At 36.5% G+C, this 25,138-nt stretch overlaps 1 protein-coding gene across 1 annotated transcript in view; it reads left to right on the top strand.

Annotated features, from left to right (window-relative positions):
- The window catches only part of Kair1d (Kainate-type ionotropic glutamate receptor subunit 1D), a 227,897-nt gene that overhangs the window by 119,770 nt on the left and 82,989 nt on the right, over positions 1–25,138 (top strand). The window contains exon 5 of the mRNA XM_072006141.1: positions 7,188–7,345. Coding sequence (XP_071862242.1) covers positions 7,188–7,345 — 158 coding nt within the window. The remainder of the gene's footprint in view (positions 1–7,187; positions 7,346–25,138) is intronic.

The raw sequence follows: 25,138 nt of genomic DNA, 5'->3' as shown, positions 1-25,138 counted from the left end.
TAACGATCTATTTATGCAAAAATAATAAGGAAAGTAAAGCAATGAAAAGTATTCAACGTGTCTCAGATTTTATGTATTATATACCAGCTATTCTGTATCGATAAATTTCACAATCTGTTGTCTCTCTATAACTATTCGTAAAAAATTCCCTACGTATCTGTTAAATCAACTATGAGTTATTGTTTTAAATTCGTGGCCTTAAGATACAGCCAATCGTTTAATTGAATTTTTTCCTTCTTCTATTGTTCGACAGTAAGTTCTTCTAAATACTGAATATAAGAAAGTGAACGAACAAGATGCTGGATATTTCTTTTTTGTTCGAAGTTTTCAGAAAAAGTATTAACTTCGGATACTTAAGAAACAACTTCGTATATGAGATTTACGAAAACTTTTCATATTTTATAAATTGTTTCTCTCAAATATTTGTTGCAGCAAAATTAAAAACAAATTTTCAAGAGACGTTGAAGGTGCCACAGTATTTTATCATTTTTGAGAATGGTTCTTGTTATCAGTCTTCTTAATAATTATATACATACATATTCTCAATATCATAAAATAATATGTTAAATAAATGAATTAAACATAAATACATTTTATTGGCATTTATACATGTTACAAGCTAATTAATTATGCATGTAAAATTTAGAAATTATATATATAAATATTAAATGATTATACTGTGTTTCTTCCATATCAATACAAATTACCCCAATCTGTACATCACAAACGCTTCTTGCAAATAAAGATAGATACCATCGTACAACTATTACTAAGCACTAAATCGAATTGAGCAGGTTCAGCCATTACACTACAATACCAAAAAGAATGGAAACGAATTTCCTCTCGAATCTGTGCGTCTACAAATCCGAGAACTTCACAAGAAAGCCACAACGAAGCAATCGAGAACGTTCTACAGCAACCGCGTTAACAAACCCCAATGAAATAATTCGTGGCTACCGGTTCGGACGGATCGTACGATCTATGTATTCGGAAACGAAAGCGTTTAAAGCAGCGAAAGGTAAATTAACCGGCGGCGTCGATGTCGGTCTACCAAGTTACCAGCGCGGAAATACTACGTGTATTCGGGAGTGGAAAACGTGGCCGTTCCTGACTCACGATTTGCACATACTGGCTGCTTGCAAAGCGCGAAAGCCGAACGCTCGAGTAGGAATACCGGGCATAGTTGTCACGGTCAGATTTACAGCGTATTTTCTACGATTATGGTAGACACATGGTATGCCCTTGGACAATTCCGATTCACGGCCGATTTATTCCTCCCCAGATGGTTGTTTCGTTTCTTTTTTCTTGAACTACACTAGCTCCATTGCCTTGTATTTGCATACATGTCTCCGAACAGTGCACGTTCGCGTTTGTCATTCCGTATCGCAAGTCGACCACGATCTTCATGCATCGTGCGCGATATTAATTCCCCGTGCTCGTGTCGAGGAAATCTGGGTAAGTCTCGCGCTCAGACCTCGAAACGCTTTCACGAGCTTGTTGGGCGCCGTTCGCGCGCTCGATGAGGCGCCAGCTCTTCCACGTTACGCCATTGTCGAGAACTTTAGTTAAAAGCGTCTGGCAGTTTAGTACGCGTGGGTATTTCTTAAATTCATGTTTGTGGTAATTAGGATAGCTGAGAATAATTTGCAAATCGAAATATCGTTATAGCATTAGGTTAAGTAACAAATTCATTCCAGACTTTTTTTTTTTTAAGCATGCATACAGTGTTATTAGTCTTATATACGTAGAATCTATCTATATACAGAGTGTTCTAATACTGATGGTACAAATAGGATGATTTTATAATACATGAAAGAATATAGAATAAATTCTTTTCACTCGAGGCTTCGTTAAAAATAATTGCTGCTTCGGACGAAAGAATTTCTTTATAACATTTTCCGGATCTTTCAAAGTAGGAAAGTTAACAGAAATCCTCAATTTAGATGAAATACCTGGCATCCTTGATATTTCGTAAGAGTCTAGAACTTAAGGGGTCGCATTCCAGGACAGTAAATTGCTTGCTAAATATTGGAGATTAAATATTTCCAGGTCAGTAAATTAATATTCCTTACTCGTATTAATATGTTAATCTATATGCTCAGTATGCCCTTTTCATTAAATTCCCTGTGATTGACATGTTCAGAATGTGCCAAAGCTGGAACGTCTCGTGTTTGTAACTGTCTCTGAATACTTCTTGTCTATCCGTAGCATATAGGCGACCCGAGACTTCGTAAAAGCATCTTACAAAGTCAATTTCGAGTATTCGTAGATCCGTTCTAAAGTTCGCTGCTTGAACACTTCCGCTGGATCCTTTTGTACAATTGGAGACATTGCTCGATTGCCATGTACTATTTGTAAAACACGTTTTACTGCCTTCAACTACGAATAGCTCAAGTTAACTAATTTTCGCTTCTCAATAATTTAATAATGATTCTAATTCAAAGGGCATCGTACCCATTCGCCCTCTACTTATTGCTCTTGAAATATTGATAATACGTGAAAAGTGAACGATAAAGACGCTGAGGAATTTAATACTCGTTGCGCAGACAGTGGAACGCGTTCATTAAACGATCAGGTTTATGACGTGTCCTGTCTGTCGCGCATTCACTGATGCGCATTTTTTCCATCAGAACGCGGTGTAATCAGAACCCTGACCACTCTTGGAAATTACAGACACATCGCTCCACGATGTCATCGTTGATTTCTAATTATCGGTTTTTATGTTGGATATATTAATATTAATACCGGGTAATTGGCACCACATCATAATTGTCATGTCAAATCATTTTTATCAGGCTGATCGACTAATAAGGGAGAAACTATAAAACATGAAATTTAAAAAATGAATCTGTCAGTTCGGAGCTACGAGTTATAAATTAGTAGTATTAATAATTTCCCTGTAGATATAACAGCAACATGTTTGATAATGAAACGAAAATGTACAAATTATACAGATCAGTTAGTTAGTCATCCTCTTCAAGAAAAATTGAAAAAAATGATAGAAAGCAATTTATGTGATAGAAACTTATCCACCCATGTCAGTTATCAATTTACTGCTATTATCAATTAATAGAACATCATATAAGAGGTCACAGATAGGCTAATTAATGAAGATCTCAGTTAAAACAATCAATATCCTTCACCCAACCTACAAAACTAACAATCCATTGTAATCCACCTACCATAACATCATTCTACCCCCATTTTACAACCCTTAGTTTTTCTCAAAAGAACGAGTTCCCGAGAAACCCTCCATTAAACGAGTCGTCTCGATCAAAGAAAGGACTCTTAACAGTCTAAAAAGCGCCCGATCAAAGATAAAACGAGATGGTCTAAAAAGCTCATTCCAACGGCAAATAAAGTAGAAACCGCTGAAAAATTGATGCAGTCTCGAGCATTGGCAATCAATGGTTTAGTAAACAAGCCAATTTGAATTTATCCTTGAATCCTGTGTGCGCGAGCCAAGGTGCTTTGTGTGTCGTTCAAGATATCCTAGGCAAAATCTGGGAACGAGTTTACGTCGCATAGTGGTTGTTGTAAAACCTGAAAAGCATAACCTTTTGAGAAGAGGGTGGGGTGTGTGGAAGAGACTGAAAGGGGTGGAAAAATAGAGAGAGAAAGAGAGGGAGAAAGAGAAAGAAGGCGGATACTCCGCTCCATACTGGCGAAAGTTACTCGCCGGAAAATATACAGCGGCGCTTTTAGGAAGTTCGGATTATCGGAAAAGCGGGTTCGAAACGCGAGTTACCGCCAAGGCGGATCCTCGTGAAAACTCAGTCGCGAAGTTGCTTCCTGGATCTCGATTCGGCCATTGCAGAGAGCCGGTCGGCTGTAATAGTCGTTTTCCACGTAAAAGCCCAGCCTTCCCCATAGAAAAGCTATAGCCAGGGCTAAATACGCGCCAGGTCCGCGCACCCTTGCTAACTTTCGAAACATCAGCGGCACAGTTGCCGAGCGTAGAACTGCGGTTCTAAACTTCTTTAACTTCCGATCGATATTACCGGACCAGACCTTTTTCTACTTGCTCATGAAACTTATACACCTGCGCGTTTACGAAACATCTTGTTGCGTACTGTGTCGTGCGAAATTCTTGCAACATCTGTTGTGTTTTATTATCACGATTCTTCAGGGTTTATGAGTAAATGTTATTTAAGTTTCTTGCCGCAGCAAATTTTATCGTTATATATATTTGAAAGAACGAAAAAGCATAAAGAAACTTTTACACAACGCATCACACAGCAACATCAAAAGTAATAATCTTTATGAGTATCCAAATTCATTATATCAATATTTTTTAATTAAAATGGTATGGCGAAAACAGACAGATTTATATAATTATATTTTGAATAGATATTCAGACGAATTTTTAATATTGCAGGAAAAGAACCAAATGTTATTTGAAATACTCAATAAATATTTGGTGTAACAAATTGTACTTAATGGGAAAGTATTTAGTGTTATTAGGAATTTGGAGTAGTGAATGTGAAATATTGAAAAAGAAGGATCAAATGCTATTTGTAATACTCAATAGACATTTGGTGTAATGAATTGTTCTTATTGAAACAAAAGGATTAAATGTTATTTGTAATACACAACATGTACTTTGAATTTTACATATTGAAAATTGAAACGTCCTATGAACGACACCATATTGTAAGGTATTATCACGTTTTACAAACAAATTGCGTTGCAGGGTACCAATGTTATTAGATACCAATGTTATCTAGTCGGTACAGGTCGAGGAATAATGATAGTTGGCACTGTGTTTATTTGCACATAAAGAAGTAGCTGGACCTCAGAAGTAAATTCTGAGATGATCAATGATAGAAATGGCTGAAACGGAAGATAATAGCAACGACGGGAATTTTTTGCGATTTTTCCATTTTTCATACTTTTTCCATTGTTCCGGCGAAGTCAAAATTCCGTCTCTGGGAGCAACTTAAAGAGAAGATTCTTGCGAAATAGTTTACCTTATATCGCGAAGTAAATAGTTGAATGCGAACCACGAGAGGCTTTATTAACTCCTGCGTTTTCGTGTCCTCGAAATTAAACCCCGAGTAGTTTCAAAGTCTTCAGTCACTTTAAAAAAATATTTAATGCATAATGATTTTACAATTGAATTACGAAGTTTCAATTTTTTCAATGTAATTGTAATTTGAAAATGTTTCAGAAGTGGAAATGGTAAACGATTTAAATGCCAGAAATTAAAATTTTAGTGGTAGGAACAAGAAACTCTTTCCTATTAATTTTGACATTGGAAAAATAAATTTATAGGATTAATTAAATTTATTCAATATCTACATATAGGTAATCTTATTCATAGCTTGTTATTTTTCATTTATTTTTTATCTTTTTTAGTCTTAATTTACTTGACATTTGACATTATAATTCTGTCTTGTGACAGTCTTAAAATCCAAAATAAATTCTAATTTCTATCATCTCTACATTTGTATCATCTTCTATCTTCTATTTTCATCGCACATCAAGTTTGAAATATACGCCTCCTTTTCACTAAAATCTCATTTTCCATTCTCTTTTTCTTTTTTTTTTTTTTTTTTTGCACTTACATCGTTTCACCATTTTCGCTTCTCGTTTAAGGATGCAAATCCTGGATATAATAAATAATAGAGAAGATACATTGCAGTACGAAGAGTATTCCATCGAGTCAAACTGGAATGATATCTACTATTAAGCTTCTTGCTCGGGAAATCAAAGAATGCAGAAAAATCGACGGTCGTGATCGTCGTCATCAGCGTTTCTGTAACGGAGAAAACGAAACTCGCGCAAAGATATGACTAAAAGTATCACCAACATGAAGACAGGACGTTGCTACATGTATGACCATGATATTTTATAGCATCTCATGGCCGCAATAATGGCGTCCATAGAACATCCGTGATAGTTTCAATTTATAGGTAACGTTATCGATATTTCATCGGGACGGATTGCAATCTAACATTCCAATGGAATTTAAAGTGAAAATTGATAATTGAAGGGCGCGGCCGGTTTCCAGACCGTTACGTTCTGTTAAAATTAATTGCTGCGATCGATTTGAATTTGACAGAAGACGATTCCAAGAAGACGAACCTCGATTAAAATGTATAATATTTATCGTTCGAGTATAAACTATTAGTCATTCGGTTTTCGTTGTTTATTTACTTATTTAACATGGTAATGAGATATCATTGATTATTACTTGTTTCTATAGTAATTGTACCGTTACGCATTTAACGTTAGTAATACCAATTACATCATCTACATCCATTAAAAAGAAGCTAATACATATACATTTTTAGTGTAAAAATTACAAAATAGAATGTTATTTCCATTAAAAACTAATCATCGAATTACAGATAAACCTTTGTTTACTAGTAAACAATCAACGCGTTTTTAAATATTAAGATGATTGTGAATCTATATTTAGATATGAATATCTAATAGATGCAAAAATTACAGATGAATGTCTGTACCTACTAAATAATTTAGAAATGTACCAGTTAACGATAAATGTTAAGAATGAAATATAAAATGTCCATAAAATTAATGAATATCTATGAACATAATTTTCTCCAAGAAATACACTCATAATATTTGTATAATAAATGTATTTCCCTCAAGAAACCTTGAAATATCATTCGAGTTATATTTTGAAGAAATATATCCGCCTATTGTAGTAACATAACGATGTATGAATTGATTATTATCATATCTAATTCTAAATCAATTCTTATTAATAATTCACATTAAACAAATCTCAAACATAATTTATTGTTAGGAAAAAGTTCACTAATAAATCGTTTAGAATGTAGAGTCTAAACTAAATCTTGCCACAAACTCTTGGAACAGTTGTACCGCATAAGATACGACCGAAGAACTAGAATTACAAGTTTCCGTTTTATTAAATCGAAACATCTTCCATTCAGAGTCTATAACCTTGCCAGCAACCGACTAATTTATCAATCGCGATAAAGTCGGGTGCGCTCTCATTTGCATGGTGCATCGACGTGTTCGTCCTCGCACGGTCCATTACACCTTTGAAAGTTCGAATCGCGTCAGAAAACTCGTACATGCAAACTAGTTCATGGAATCCGGTATTACCGGGAACTGAGCAAAGTATTTCCTAGTGAGACGACGGATCGTCGTTCGAGGTTCGCGATTCTGGCTAATAAGCGACTACTGTGTTTCAGGCATACGTTGATTTGGTGAAAGCCTGGGGCTGGAAGAGCTTTACCATCATCTACGAGAATAACGAAGGGTTGGTGCGGTTGCAGGAGCTCCTGAAGGCACACGGACCCAGTGAATTCCCTATTACAGTCAGACAGCTGAGCGAGGGTTCCGAATACCGGTGAGTTTCCTGACTTTGGTCGCTTTAGGCGAAAGAAACTCGAAAAGCAACGGTCGATCAAGGAGATGTGTTTGCTCGATAAATGTTCGACGTTTCCTCCTTTGCAAATTTTTTTAGAGCTAAAAATGGTAGACCATGTTTGAAGAGAACGAATGCGAAATGGTTAGAGAGAAAGAAAGTTTTATCTTGAAGTTAGATCTTTGGGTTAGGATTGGATGAAAGAAATACGTATAGAGTTATGATTGTAATAATTGGTGTTAACAATTAGACTACGGATACTTACGCAATTTTTATGTAAATAATTACAGGAACAAGTAGAAATTTGTTTTATTTATTACGTATTATACCGAGTAATTTACTTTGGATATTTTATTTTGGATTTATATTTATATATTTATATTGGATTTTCCAATTTTCCTAGTTAAACTCAAGGAGCATAAGCTATAAATGGAGATAAAAAACGCGACTATGTCGGGAATATCTTTTTACCTCTGTTAGAAATATTTAGAGGACGAAGGTAACAATTTCGAGTGCTACTTTATTTTTACAACGCTGAATAGTGCAACTCAAGAGATCATGAATATTCTTGATCCCCTAATTTTCTAATTATACCAGCTCGCAATGTATCAATTTCAAATTCATTCTAAATCCCCGAAAGCCAGCTTCTCAAACAAATTCTCACAAAGTCCTTAACCGCAGTGCATGTTCCAATTAGCATAGGGTTATAAATCAAGACTTCCGTTCTAAATCTAAATCTTGCTTGAAATCTAGCAATTTCCATCGCGTTAAAATTTGCTGTTTCTTCCTAACGTCTGAATCCTTCTTAACCCACGAATTACTTTCCTATTTGAATACGGTTTTAGAAAAGAAGGAGACGAGATGTCAGCACTTATAGGAATTAGATTATTTGCTAGTACGATGATATAACGTTGGAAAACCGTGAGCAGTATATTCAAACGTTCGAAGCCAGCTACTTAAGTATAAACGGATTTCGAAGAAAGCTCACGTCGTAAAATTAAGCTTTGGTTAAATATCGTTATAATAGCACAATAATAAAATTGTTTGTTTTAAGGCGACAAATATGTATTATCGACTATATCTAGTTCCTTACAGTTCCGTTATCGTCAATTGGTCGTTTCAAAGCGCGATAAACGACAAATGGAATGGCGTACTCTGTTCGTGAATTTAATCGAATTAACGCTCGAGTTTGATTGCATTCTCGATATGGCTCATGGATGCACGTGTCTGACTCTAATTTCGTTGGCGTCTCGATGAAGTGCTTTGAAATTGTAGTATGACTATTTACGAGATTTATCGATTTCTGGTTTGTTCTAAATCTGTCGAGAAGTTTTTTTCAAAAATAATTTTAGCGGGTTATATTGAGGAGCTTTTAAAGGGATTGTAAATCTATTGTGCATTATCAAAAAGATGCAATAGAATTTTGAAATTTATATAGTTGTAGATAGTCATCAGTAGTAAGTCACAGAACGTTTGCTTTTAAATACGAATTGTAATGAAATCTTAGAAATTCAGTTTTTTTATATACGCGATTGATAAATATCTATTTTATTTCATAACTAAATGCGTTGTAATTTATGCTTATACTGAGTATACTGAAGAGTAGTAGTGTATATGTGGGTATTGTCTACCGATTCTATATATTGCATGCTGATGGCAACTAAATTTATTTTGCTGATTTGAAAAATTATCCGAGTGCGAATGCACACAGGATTGTACAGAATGATCGATGACTACGATTTATTAATGTCTATAGTATACTATTTAATTCTCTATCTCTGTATCCTGTAGTCTGTATTATCGTAGATTATAATATTTTGAAAAATCTCGACTTCTAATTGCACGTTACTTCCCAAAATTAGAGATAAGAAACAATAATTCGAAGATTGATGTATTCGATAAATTCTTCGATGTGTTTTTAACGTATGAAAGAAAAGATATGTCATCGCTGATTAGACGACGTTCATTTCTGTCACCGACAAGCTATCCCGTCAACCAACAAGTTCCTTGAAATATGATTTTATCTATTATTCACGTGATAAAGTTCTGAGAAGTCCTATTACGTTACCCAGTTCCACGTGAGATTGTCGTTAAGTTTAAAAGTCGGATTTCACGCGACTCCGACATCTTCGCTTCAAATTAGTTGGGCGAAGAATATTCGCGAGAAGCTCCGTCGTGGTGAATTCGGCGATAAATCCAACTGCGGCCAGGCGATCCATCAAGATCACACGTGAAATACAGTCAATCTATCAAACGTCATGCAACATAACTGACTCTGCAAATACACATTCTAACATGCTGGATCGTAGCACGTTCCAATTTTCATTTGTATCGGTAATTGTACCAATAATAAATGTAACATCAATATTGATATTATGTACACATATATAATCATATAATACTTGTAATCGCATATCTATACATTATACGACTGAATAATAGAACATTTACTTTTATTTGCTGACTATGAGTCTTTGGGATTAATCTGAATTTTCATTTTATTTTGTTAATATACAATTAGCATAATCTATTCCTCTAACAGATTAGTTCACATTTTATGAAAAAGAAACAGTAATTTTTACAACGTTTCCTTAAAACATCGACCAGAACCTACCTCAAATTAAAACTACCAGAAATAAAAAATTCTTCACTTCTCGATTCCTAAACTACATCACGGTGATTAACTCATACTCGCATACGTTGATTCATATTAGCATACTCTTCTATCTATCTAATAAATTATTAGAAGCTGTAATTGTAAGTCAGAAATAAATCAACCTCTACAAAGTATTTTTAAAACGCCTGTCCGCTTATTGGAATCAATCCTAATATGCCATTAAATCACGAGAAGCCATCAGAACCAAGAAAACCTCCTTCCACAGTTTCCAAACCACACTGCGCTGTAGTGATCAGCTCGTAGCCAGTGTTCGAAACTACGAAGCATAATCGTAGAACCTGGAGACACGCGTCCTGTTGAAAATTCAGCGGTCCCGATGATCGACGTTGTCGTTGCATTAGCGTGACGGCGTGCAACAGCAGTTGCGTCGCGATCGATACTCGTACCACTCGCAGAGAATACACCATTACGAATTAAACTCCTCACCTCCTCTCTCTCTCTCTCTCTCCCTCTCTCCCTCTCTGTCTCTCTCATATACATATGCATTCTCTATTGGCAATCCACAGACCACAATGATCTTCTTACTCGTCTATGGTATGGGTGACGTATCGATCGCAGCCTAGAAAGTGTGTCAACTGCGCTTCACACGGCGAATAGGGCAAATCTTCATCTCCTTGCCCGCCATTCTGTCACCGATACGAGCTTGCACACTTCTTAAGAACCGGGCACACCTATGGCTCTTATACGCGCCGGCTGTCTCGCGTTCTAAGCGCAAAAGAAGGAGCCACCAGAAGCGTTGCATTATTCATAAAACCACGGACGGCGCTGGCTTATTGCGCCACAGAGACCAGAACGATAGGGATTTGAATAAATTCTGTTAGATGCCACGTATCTATTTCACCGGAAAATTCATCGCTCCCTGCGTGCGTCTCCACGCTGTCGCTAATATCGAATGCATTGTGGGGAAATTGTTTGGCCGACGTAGGGTCAACAGTGACCTTTGTATGGGGTCCTGTGGGATACTCGACGATCTCTATGCATGGTTTCGACTTTCTATGGATATACGATCGGTTTGTGCGGCCGTCCTTTGGTCCCAATTATTCCTTCCTCTAGGGAAGGATGGAATAATTTGTGCGAGGTGGAATATATTATATAAATATTGCTGTTTGAATAGAAATTGGCCCTTGGATTTTCGTCTGAGATTTTTTTCGTCAGAGATGTTTATTTATTCGAATCAACAAGATATTTAGAAATACGTGTAACATAGAACGAAGAGAGGCGCCTGTAGGTATCTATAGGAATTGGAAAGTTAATATAAAGATTGGAATTTCAGCCTGAAACATGATACGATATGATGAAAAGCGTGTCAGACATTTTTGTAAGAGTATCACTGTGAAGGCGATAGGATTTTATCGAGCGTGTCAAGAGTGTTTAGAATAGGATGATAGATGTACGAAGTAGATAAGTACATACCTACATATACCTGGTCTAGAATGTTATAGGTACGAAGAAAGGATATTTGAACTGAAAATAAGTGATATAGATTATTGTATGACAAAAGAATAAGATTATTATTGTTACAAAGATTTTAGATAGAAATGGTTAAATGTCTCATAGAAATGATCGTATGAAATGGAGAAAAATATACACGTGGAAAATTTCGACAAAATATCTTTGTCGTACAAAACAAAAGTTATGATACAATCAAGTTGCTATTACTCCATTATTATTTTCATTACTAATCTACAGGTATTATTAATCATTACTTATATGAAAAGCTGTTTGCAAATACATACTTCTACGATACAGTGGTGCATTGTTTATTATAGAAAGTTCAATATAGGTTTCTTGTATGACGTAATAATGAAAGAGATTCTCTTGTCAGTATGTTTTCAGCTACTAGACTAGCGTGCATTCACATGTTTGATAATATATTATATAAGCTCCGATCAATTATTTTCATATTATCGAATGGCATTACGTTTTCCCCTTTTGTTGCCTTCGCCTTGTCCACCAATAGTCTATTGCACGAAGCATTGTCTTAAATGCCTCGTTAAAACTTCAGCAAGAATTTGCATGAAAGTTTCGATACTTCACAATGGGCCAGTAGATTCGATAAGAAAATATAAGATTCTTTTCTTTTCAGCTTCCTTTTTCATTCGTCGCGAAAACAACTTTGTAAATTAGGTAGTTGGACCCTTTTGTGGGATATTTTACGATCGACTTTCATGAGATCGTAAGAGAAAGATTATCTTCTTACTGAATGGGAAAAACGTTCGGAAAATATGATACTTCTAAGTAGGAGCCGTTTGTATTGTTAAACTTGGGTCAGATTCAATGAAAGTATAATAAATTTCTTGATGTATGAACTGTACAGAAATCCGCCGGATCATGGAAGTTACGTTCTACTTCTACAACTCTCGGGCGAGGGCTTCAAATCTCCATTTTTATTTCCGTAAAAGAATCTACTCAAATTTTTCATGTCTCCTAGAAGAAAACAATAGCAGTCTTGGCATATAAAATAGTAGTCTATCATCATTTTTAACTTATAATTATTGTATTATTACATAGACAGAGCCGTTTACATCCAAATCTAATCTATCTGCTACTCTATCCTTTGAAAAGATCAGAAACAATTCTGGGATACTTATCAAATTCTCTATACTCTACATTATACAAAAATTCATAACGTCGAATGTTTGATACTATTCTTAATATAAATAAAAATTCGAAAGGAAGAAATATAAAGACAGATCAATTCATTTATGACCTATATATATTTTACATTTCCTGAATAAAAGCTTATCCTCATATCAACATTTCTACAAACCATAATTAATTAAGAGCAATGTTGATCTCACAACGTGAGATCGCATCAGAGAGATAACAAGTTACTCGTTCCCAATAAAAGGAAAACACAGAAAGCAAAGAGCACGCTGTGTCCAAAGCTGTAATCTTCCCTAGTGAACAAGTGTCACGCAGATTTAGAATAATGGGAACACGTGTGAATTCGCGGTCGTCGATCGTGCGAGAAAATAGCGCAGCTCGCGTGGAAACGGTAGTTCTGGAAACGGTTGCGGTTTCAAGGTGAATAGACAATCGAAAGTGCTCGAGTAACGCGACGCGGCTGCCATTCGGGCGGCAATTGCTTCGTCGTTGAATCGACAACGTCGTCCATCAAATCGGAACGTCCTGACCAGACTGGATGTAGACGTGGATACTCCTGATGGGTATTTTACTGGAGCTGCGACGAAAGCTCGTAGCCGGCAAACGGGCTCGGTGGAAAGCTTGACTCCGGAAATGGCTCCTGTGGGAGGTGATCGAAGCAGCTTTCCCTGATTGTCGATCTGTTTCCTTCAAATGGATCATTCAACATTGTGAACGATTGAATGACGGTAAGCTAAGGCTTTTGGCCTAATTTTCGATGAATGGTGAATTGATTTTTACGCTGATGGCCCTGATCGTGAAATATTCTTTCGTTATTTGATTTTATACTTTAGATACTTCATTCAACGGTCTACTTTTCTAGGTGAAAATTTGTTGTTGCACTTGAGAATTGGTCAATAACGTATCTGCACATACGTAGCTACTAGGAATTTCTAGATCACTGGATCGAAATTATATGTTTGACAAATTATAGTTTACGATTGGCTGGGATATCGTATTTTCATCGGTCGTGTTACTATGCTATTTATTTTAATTGACCTTTCATCGATCGCATTTCTATTTTATTTATTTTAAAAATCGTTCAACTTTACATCTGTGAAATGTTAGAGCAATATGCTTCATGGAGCATCAATTTGTCACGAGCAATTAATCAACAGCATCCAACAGTAGTAACGCGACACTCGAGCAAATCAAATCACCGATTCCAATCTAGTGTTCTCCATTCCAATGTAGCGTATGTATGTTCCATTCGTCTGTGATTTTCCTAAAAAGCATCCATCGGCTCTGATCAGATCGTGTCGCGATCGTAATGGAAATAAAATAAGAGCTCTGAGAGGGTAGCATGGGTCTGGTGGTAAATCCAATTCGTTGGTGCCTTTGCCGGCGGAAGATACGGATGCGCACTTCTAAAAGAAAAAACTTTACCGAGGAGTGCCTTCATTTTGGTCGGTGGATGAGCGTAATTGACGCTGGAAAACCTGGTCCTGGCTGGAAGAAAAAGAGGGGCAAAAAGACAAAAAAGAAAGAAGAAAAATAAAAAAAAAGGGAAAAAATAAAAGGGAACGAAGGTATCTCGGGTTGGATACTCATCAGAAACGTGTTCCCTTTGATCAATCAAACCACCGTATCGTTTCTACAAACGTGACGTAACATCTGCAGTGGTCCAGTCAAAATACGGCGCTCGAATTCCCTCGACCACTGGCCATTTTCCTCATTTCCAAATTTAGGAAGAAGTTGCTCGAGATACGTCGTTTGAAGTCTTTGCTCTCAGTTTATCGTGCTTGCCGTATAGCTGGGTTCGGTCAAGCCGAAACGAAATCGAACGTTTCTTCTTTATCGTTTCTTCCCTCCATCGAAACATTTCAATTACTTATACCGTTTCAGTTAACGTCTGCATCTTCGTTCCCTTCGTTCCTCTCCATTAATGCTCTCCTATCCCGGCGTTGATTTTGTTTTCACTCTTTATATATTGGATTAGGAAATTATTGAAAATGGACTAGAATGGTCTCCATTAGGACGGAACTGGTTTTTGAAAAATTTGGATGATAGATATTAAACTATCGTATGTTTGACTATACAGCGTAATTGTATTGATAGATTTGATTAGATATTAATATTAGACGGATTGTTTTTCTGTTTTTGATGTTGATATGGCCTTATGTATTTTGTTTATTTGAATCATCTTTGGCAATGCGTTACTGGGCTATTAAGACGTTGATAATAATAAAATTCAAGAAGCAGATACGTTTCTAATAACATGCAACACTGAAGTGTTCATAAGATCTAAAAAAACTTAAACCCTAACTTTCTCCATCCAAAACTTTCATCTGTCGAGATCCTTACGAATACTGTTCATTTCAATCACTCTTCGGCAGAATATTTTATAAATTTGTAAAAATCATTTGTAATTCTGCAAACTATAGGAATCTGTAACTTTCGTCCATTTTCATATCTATAGCACTTTCTATAAGCTACCTTTAACAAAAGATAAAATCAACTTGTAATACTTTTACGTAATAATAGAATTAGGAAGAACACGCGTGCGCAACATATATAAAGCTTAAAGTACGCACAATATATTTCTATGATAAATGTGTTAAGGTAGGACATCGCTGGGATAGCTGCACGACGCCATAACAGAAAATCGATAGGAGATCGGAACAGGAAAGGGACATTCGTTGTGAAAATCCAAACTGATATCGGAACGTCGATTTCGATTATGGTATCGGACATGTGGTCTCCTGAAGTCACAAATGATGGTTCTCCGTGGTATTTTACGATCGTGATAAGTTCTCAGTAATTTCTCCCCACGGTAATAAAAGTCCCATCGACGAAAGCAAAAGTATTTATGCCGTTGTGTAGACGTATCTTGGAAAGGCGTGGATGCACGTTCAAATTCTTCTGACAGAGGAATGCAACTTGGGAGTTTCGAACGTCCTTTGGTTTCGTCCCGTAAACTTTACCAATATGTCTTTTTATCAAGCTCCAGGGAAGTATCGAACAGAGAAGATTTACTAATATCGCGGTATATCGCTTTTCCGAAGTTGCGACGAAGGAAAACGAAGTTGCGATAAAAGAGTCGCGATTAACTCTTTAAACTACTAGGATGGATACGAGGATATGTAAGTTGGATACTTGCTGACAGAGCCTCTGCACATTTTTACTGAATTATGTTGATTAAGAATTGTATTATACTGTAAGATGATATATACGCTCTATTATATCTTGTATCTACGATATAAAAGAAAAAAATTACTTAATTTAATTATAATTACTACAAATTATAATTACCACAATGTTAGGTCTTACATTATTGCAATTAAAGAGCATGTTACAATATTGATTACGAAGTCAATTTAATGGTCAGTTTGATAAAACAATATAACGTTTGTTAAAGCAACCTATTTTATAAAACTAAAGCAGAATGGTTTTATTCACTTCACTCTAAAGAAAATAATTCACACCGTAAAAACCGACAAGTATGATATTGAATATTTAGTAATTTTGAAATATTTGAAATGGTTTTAGAAACAAAGTTTATCTCTCACTATTAAATTCAAATGAATTATAATATAAAAATCGGAAAATTACTCTGTGCAACGTTTTGAAGGCTGATGAGAGTTCCTTTTCCTTGGTCACAAGCTAAAAGGACGACGTTTCGTGCATCTGCATGTTATGAATAGGTATGAAGCGGTCGAGTGGCGCGGAAGCCGGATCTAAATCTTTTTTATGGAAATTGCGACTTAGATCTAGGGAATAGTGGAGCGTGAAAAAGTTCCAAGCTCTGCCGGAATTCCGATACGAGCAGCGTGTTACGTGTACGTGTATGAGAAAAAGGAAAAACGGGGGAAAATCAAAGAGTGAGACACGACGATAAAAACGGAAAGCTTAATCGACCTCATTGTTACGCTCGAGTTAACGAATATATTCGAAGCCGTTCCTTTCTCATTTTTCCGATGAACGAATCACCACGATTCACTTGCAAGCCCTTTTAATTTAATAACTGCTGATTTAAGCAATTATTCAAGTTACCATCGTTTATATTTCATTTACATATTTAATCACTTAGTAATGTTCTAAAAGTTATCAAAATTCACGCAGTTCCGATTTCCATCGATTTCGATTTTCATTAGAATTAAAAAATTGTACAATTATGAAAATTGTATTAATCAAGTTAACATATTTGAGCGCTTGGAATTTTAACTTGGGTATTAATTTTAAACTGTACTATTTTTCCGAACTTTTGAATTTAAGAGACTTCTAACCCTGAGATAGGAAATTTTCAATTTCTTTTGTTTCTGGCGGTTGCAGAATTGAATTCTAGGAACGTTAATACCACAGCTTTGAGGTTTCAACGACTCTCTGGCCCGAGGTTGTAGGTTCCCGATTTCTTTCGTTTCCCACCGACTAGCGACTGTAGATTTAAATTCTAAGACCATTAACACCTGAGCTTTCGAAATTCAACGACTTTTTAACTCGGTCTTACAACTTTCCGATTCTCTTTGCTTCTAATGGCTGTAGGATTGAATTGTGGTAGCATTAATACCAAGGTCTCCAGGTTTTAACAATCCTCTGACTTGAGCTTGCAGGTTTTCGATCTCTTTTACTAGCAGTAAATTTCAATTCTCAGAAAATTCATATATCAGCCTTCAAATTTCAATGATATTTTAATTTAGGTAAGCAGATTTGCGCGTAAAGATAAAAAAAATTACAATTCTAATAAAATAAATATTGAACTTTGTAAAATTAATCTGAGTCTTAATTAGTAAGTTATTACATCAGAAGGCTTTCTTTCACGACCCATCCCTACTTCAACTACTCTTCAATAAAATTTCTTCTCCCCAGAGGAAAACGATACTCGAACAAACAGCAAAAAAAGAAAGTGAAGAAAAATAAAAAGGCGCGCGTGAAAACGTGATTTCAATCGAGTCGGTGTATTTTCACCATCCATCCACAGTTTAGCTTCGATGTACTTTTATCTGACCCAGTTTGCGCAACAATATAACTGTCTTCTTGTCTTGTTCCGCTCCTCCACCCCTCGGCCTTTAGTCGTTTTCTCAGAGGGAGGCGCGTCTACTCCGCCAAGAGCAAAACAAAGGAGGCGATTAAACGGAACAGCGAATCCGTCAGAGGGTTCTCGGCTTCCATCCCACTTGGTGTTACTGCCTCCCCTTTATTTGTATTAGTTACCCCATTCTTCGACGGTATTGTTATGGGACAAGCCCGAATGTCCCCTTACGGCGAGTAATTTTGTCGCAAGCTGCCATTCCCTTGATGTTACCACCTACAGGGGTGAAATTTACTCGGAATTTTGAAGACTATAATCTACATTGCGTACCTCCAGTTATTCTTCAAGGGATTGGAATAATATCTACGAATGTAATATCTGTGTTTAGATTATGCTTCGCGGTGAAAATCCACGGTTGTTACCCTCCGTTTTCGAGAAAATGTAATTATTCATGTATGTATATATGTATACAGTATACATATATGGAGATTTTAGGTTGCGTTTCAGGGACGTTCAATTTGGAAAAGGAATAGGATTAGTATGGGAACGAATATACAGGTGATGTAGTTTTATGAAAAAGGATTTAGGGTTAGTAGATGGAATTTCAAATGCTTCACTATTTTGAATTCGGTTTATTTCTGACTCTTTTATTGTTAAACAATTTTTACTTTTGATAGATATGGTAATTTAATGTTAGTATCAATATTAATACAATTCGAGATTAATTCGATATTTTTCTCGTGTGAATTCAATTTATTAGATTGTCCCAAAAGTTTCTTTCCTTTTATAAGGAAATAGTAAACAGCATGTTTTATTTTATATTATTTTATTGAATTATGTATGATCCAGTTTGTTCTATTGGATTAAAATGAAAGAAACTTTTAGGACAAGCTAATACTTTTTTTTGTTTACTTCTGATATTGTTATCGATAAAGTATAACGACTTTTATTTCTGGTAGAGTTGGTAATTTAATCTTGGTACCAGTATTATTAAAATTCAACATTAATTTGGTAATTTATTTCAAATTTGCGTTATCATAAAAGTTTCGTAAAAAATATTAATACAAATGGAAATCTCGTGTTAAAATTTGTTATAAAGCATGAATGGCTTCTAACAAGAACTACATTCTCTCACGTCTCTATTTCCACGTGAAAAAAAAACACCAGTGTCTGCTGTCCCTTTTTTTTTAATTTTACACATCGACGAGAAGCCGCATCGACGTTGAAGTGTTACAGGCTGTCGATCCTCGATTTCGATTTCCCTTTCTTCCTCCATGAAAAAAAAGGGAAGAAACAAGGGAGTTGGAACGAGAAACGGGCGGTGAATTAAGAGCAAAATGCCTGAAAGCTGTATCATCGACGGTCGTTTCATCGAGAAACCGATTTTTCGTCGATACGCGTGTCGAGAACGAGGCTTTCGCCTCGTTGGCTTCGCGGCTCGCTGCACCTACGGCGCTCTACGTATAGAATCCTCAATCGTGAAACAATGTAGACTCGAAACGAGTCGGCTTTAATCAGGTTGAGATTGAAATTAGCGAGAATAGGTTCGATGAAGGAGCCTCGTCATTTGGATAATTAAATTTCATTTTGATGAATTAGTCGTTCGAAATAGAGAAAAGTCTCCCTACGAGGTTTCCACCATGAGTCTCTTCCGAACTATCATCGAGAGGGAAACAATGGCAACGTGTCTGAAGAGACTTTCAATCTCGCGCTGCCGAAGTTTCGAGTTAATTATCTCGCGGCAAACAAGCCGTCGGATGTGCTTCCTTTCTTCGCGAAGAGTTGAATAACAGCGTCGGTGAGTCCTGTCGACTGCAATCGGGAAGATGGAAGATTAAGAGTAATATTGACTGTGTCTAACCTACTTTTCAAACGAGCTGTACCTTACTTCCGATCTATATCTACTTATGGTTCAGATATTCTCCCCTCAAACCGTACCACGTATATCTACAAATTTCGAGATCCACCATAACGTCACCAGTTCTATGTATCACGTGTCCATGCCACAAATCTCAAGTCCGAATTGGCTTCTATAAATCAATTACCATGAGCGTTTCAATGTCTCGGAACTGTTGCCACGAACATTGTGCATCCTTCGACAAACGAACGCTCGATTGATCACGGGAGAGATCTGTTTCATCGAGCAAACCACGAGGTCTGTGCTGAAAATCACAGTCACCTATCACGACCTCGTCATTCACAGTGAATTTTGGCCCAGCCACAGTTCAATACCGGTCAACTGTACTGGTTAGTTTACGTGAGGGAAACTCGCCGCTGTCTCAACAAGCTGTCCAATATGAGATGACAAAGCGGTGAAGCAGCGCGCAATATTTAAAATGTTGGAAAACAGTTGCCTGACCGAGAAGCAATCACAAGTTTGATTCTGTATTTCTGTATCTATTTTTAAGAAGGAAACATAATTTTCTATCAGCTATTTTTTATTTTTTATTTTTTTTAATCTTAACTTTCTAAGTCCTTGAAGATTCTTAACTAGAATATTATTTATCTATAAAAATTATTTACACACAATAAGATATCCTGTAGTTACATAGTCATTTGAAAGAGTACCATTTAGCGTTCACGTTTCATCCATTATATAAGATGATAATCAAAGTGAATTTGCAGCATCTTATATGTCGAATTTGTAGAAGAAGGTGTATAGTTAAACTGTTTTGCAATTAAAAGGTTACAAAAATTTGACAGCGTTTATAAATATATGCACTCAAATATGGTCAATTGTGAAATACATGTAATTTGGTTTTTCAAGTAAAATTATTTGGATTGGTACGAATTGATTAAAATTTCTCTGCTATCGTATAGCTACGGTTAGTCGTCTAATTCTTTTAACCCTTTGAGCGCTATGAACGCATATATGCATTTTCACAACTATTCAATTTAGGCTATGAACGCATATATGCGTTCTCACGTAACCATTCGATTTAGGCTAAAAGTGACAAAGTGGCGTGATAAAAAAGACGTATGGATGTTATCCACCTCGCATTCTGATGATTTCGTTGAAACAAAAAAAATTAATTATCAAACTGGCAAACCAAAACGAAAACCAAAGTGTGTAGCAGACTACAATGCCTTGATGGGCGAAATTGATAAAATCGATATGACTTTGAGTTCACTTCACTGCGTTCGAAAAAGCACAAAATGGTATAAAAAATAATTTTTCCACTTCTTAGACCTCGCTATATATAATGCATATATTCTTTACAAAAGTGCTAATAATAAAACTGGAACGTTTGCAAATTTTCATCTGCTTCTCATAAAAGATATTTTGCAAAAAATACCCACCACGCAGAGTAGAGGCTAAAGGAGGAAGAGTTCATTCGGATGACCTATTTCGGTTAACGGAGAGGCATTTCCTTACATCCTGCGTAGCTAAAGAAAATAATAAATATTCTTCACGACGAAGATGCGCTGTTTGCACTAAACATAATCGCAGGACTGACTCGCGTTACGAATGCAAAAAATATAACATTGGCTTATGTATTGAACCCTGCTTTGAGATTTACTATACAATACAAAATTATTAAATTTTCAATTTAAAAGATATAATTTAAAACTTTTATATTGTTCATGTTATTATTGAAATAAATGATTATTAAGGCTTTTGAGATCACTACATAATTTCTTTTAGTTACAATCAATATAGTTTGCAATGAAAATTCAGTCTGCTCAACTTGCGCTCTTTCGTAAAAAATACGCAGCCCACGTTGTGCTCCTTCGTAAAGAGTGCAGTCCACGGTGTACGCTTAACGTCGGACAACGCAGCGCTCAAAGGGTTAAAAATCAACCGCTACTTTTTGTAATCTTCCCGTAACATAATTTTAAAATTCGTGGTCATTGCGTGAACTATACAAGGTGTCTCATAATAGAGTCATTTTTGCCTGAAAAAGCATAGTAACTGAAATAGACCTTTTCACAGACAGACAGTCGTTTTAACGCACAACACAACGCGACGGGACACGGTGGTGAGGCACAGGGAGCGAACGACTCCTCATTCGCTCCTTGTTCGCCTTGCGGGCCATTTCTCATTTCAGTGCGTGGGAATGCCGTTATAGACTCCTGGAAGGATAGGAGCATGCGATGGTGAATAGGACGTCGAGACGGCAGCTAGAAGAATTCATTCGACGTGGGTAACGGATGGGGCGAGAAAGTTTGCGCGGCAATAACTCATCGTTCACACCTTATTTACCTAGACCTCTTGCCAGCGGAGCCGATCGTTCTCCGTTCCTACGCCTCGTCGGGTCTCGCTGGATTCAATTTTAACAGGCGCCACCGTTGAAAAGGAAAGTCGATGCCGCGTGCTATCGAGCATGGCGGTTGAGTATACATCCAACGTGTTAAGAAAAGAGGGGAAGGGGAGAAAATATACAGGAAATAAATGGCGTTGCAGTCCGTTGATTTCGTTTTCGAGTACAACGACGAACACGTGAACACGTTATTTATACCGAGGGAAAATCGAGTTCCTTTCTGGATGAAGGGCACGACACGACAGCGACGACGAAAGGTCTATACTTTTGCATACGTCCTTTGCCCAACATTAAGGATTGATGCTTACCCAACGAAGCTTCGAAGAATACTTCAATAGCAGTAATGTGGAAGTTTCCTATTTTTTACACTGTATTATATGTTTATGAATAATGTATTCTAAATTACATGTTATAGAAGACGTTTTCGGGAACCACTCTCGTTGATAGATTTCACAATTCTTTTTCTAATTTTTCTTACAAGGACTCTTCCTATCTGTAAAAGGTTTCAGCTTCGTTTTTCGCTCGATTCTTTGGTTCAATCATTTCGCACTATCTTGACGATATGGTTCGACCTCGTTGACCTAACGGAGAACTATGGATTGGAAAGATGACGTGAAAATTAATAATTGAAGAAGCCACCGACTCGTGCACCATAATTTTCATCGGATAGGTAACATAGATCAAATTGCACGGTGGAACGGAGTTACCCGATAAAGCAGCTGTCGCCGACAGATAGACTCTTCAGACTCAATGATTCGCCCCTCCTCTCATCTAATTCTCATTTCTTCCCTGTCCAACGAGGGGATTCTGTTTTCATTCTGCGACGTATAGTCGTCTTAATTTATATGGGGTCCTCCACGTTGCTTTTCACGTTGGCGGGCCATTCCTCGAGTCAAGGCAGACCGCGAACTTCTAAGATCCTGGCCGTATCGATTACGAGGGCAATTTCTTTTTAACGAGCTCTCGATAGCATCTCGAAAGAGTGCGATCCAGGGGCGACGAGGAGTGGAAAGACGCTGATTTAGCGCAAAGATTTAGAGTGAAACGATTCTTCGAACCCCTTCCCACCTGGCTATATGGCCTGTAATCTCCTATCAGCTGGTAATCTCGATCAACATCTTTGGATTTTCGCCGGAAGCGGTAGAAACGCGATAGAATTTTTCATCGGGGCTGCCCGTTATCCACCGGTTCGTTCGATTAATTAGAAAACTTTTCTTTCGCTGATCCGCTCGACACTTTTTGCCTCGAGAACTTTAAATTACCATCCAACAGTCATCTCGACGTTCCGCATCTCCTAGGCTTGTAGGTACATATTGTAATTTGTTGCGTGTATTTTGCTAAAAAATTTTCATAATTACTTTGTTGATTTGTTAATGATTATTTCGGAAGAAAACTTTTTCAAATATTTACGTCATGAAAAAAGCTATAATCTGACGAGTATAGCAATAAATAATGCTTTTATTAAACTCTCGTAACATTTATTTTTCTTCCATTGCTATTACGTTATTATGTTATTGTAAGCAGTATTTATTCATACTACCTATCTTTAATATTCTGTATTTATTCGAAGCATAACGCCAAAGAACAAACGAACTTATTACGCAATTTCGTACGTTTAATAAAAGGAAACAACGAACGTATAAGGTGAACGTGGAAACGGGAATAAATTTGTAAATTTCTTTATGTTGAATACGATGAGAAAAGATGATAGTAAAGTATAAATGTTTGTTAAACATTTGATATTACGGATTATAAAAGCGAAGGTATTATTTTATACGATTCTTTTTTGTTTTATTTCATAACAACTTAACGCGACGTTTTGATGATACAGCCTCTAACGATCTCGCTCATGATTTATGGATGAAGACGTTGTACGTTTCATTCATACTGTTGGATTTTTCATCGTAAATGTCATTTAGAATCTAGGCGATTCAATATATATTTATTATGAAATTTGCAAGAATGAAGTAAAAGCTATTTCGAAATTACGCGATTCTTGACTACAAATGGTTAAAGCGTGCCTGAAAAATGTTGCAAGGTCGGTAACAGGGTAGAAGATACGTTTAAGCGTCTGTATTCATGGGATTTCGTTCTCTTGGAAATGTTCAACTACAAAGTTGAAGCTTTTCCCTGCTCTTAACAACAAACACTAGACCGAGAGTAGACACGTCTGACTGCAAAAATGCGAATAATTATCAACCTACATAACTCTTTCGTTTCCAGAGAGACAAAAACAGGGTTGATATACGAACCAGCAGTTTTCTTCCTCCAAGTATCTCTGCTAATGAGATAGTTTTTCTAGCGTTCATCCGGCTCTAACTAGTCTTTTCGACTGCACTCGACATTTTCTGTCATAGCTGTATTCCTTTGTAATTCACGCCTGTTTAGTTACATAACACCTTCTAAAAGTAAGCTCTGAATGCTCAAGTATTTTATTTGGAAGGTAGCATTTGTCAAACGTTTAAAGAGTGTGCGAATATTGTTGAAAAAAAAAATCGAATATTCGAGTCTGATTTTATAAATTTTTTCAAATGTTGCCTCAACGAATCGTTCTTATTTCTATTAATATAATAAATACTTCGATTTAATCAAGTATGAAATAATTTATATTATATAACTGCCTTATAATATTATATTAAAAATTGCAATTATGTTCTCAATTCATAACGAAGTTGTAAAATTGTTCTTAATGTGTTATTTTAATTTTCCATAGACAAACATTATTGTATTCTGTACAGGGAAAGTTGTTTATGTTTACATCTAATGTTTTTACTTTCTTAAGGTTTCTAAAAAGGTTTCGAAAAACCTCTGAAAGCTTCAAACTTCGTCCTCACACCGTTCCTCGCTTCAAACCCTGGGATAACCATACATTCTTCTTTCGCGCCCTACTTCCAAACACTTGCTCCTTCCGCGTACTTTCAACGTTCGCAATAAACATTCACACGGAATTCCTATTCCGACATAATTTAGCTCCCAGGATTCCCAGGATTCCAGTTGTACTTGGGAAATATAGGATAGAATAGAGTGCCACCCATTTAAGTAACAACACGTGCCACAACTTTGTAAACCGTCGCCTGGAACACCGGGTATTCCTTTCGAAGGGGCCCAAGAAGACGTCAGCCGCTATAATAAATCGTCGTTGCGCGGGATGCAATGCGCGAAACATCAGCGCTGAGAGCCAAGGATGCACCGGAAGTGGCGCATGACGATGCATCACCTCG

Source organism: Bombus fervidus, chromosome 6 (assembly GCF_041682495.2).
Source record: "Bombus fervidus isolate BK054 chromosome 6, iyBomFerv1, whole genome shotgun sequence".
Taxonomy (NCBI): Eukaryota; Metazoa; Arthropoda; class Insecta; order Hymenoptera; family Apidae; genus Bombus; species Bombus fervidus.
Note: the sequence above shows the minus strand (reverse complement) of the source record. Positions and strands in the feature narration are given on the sequence as shown.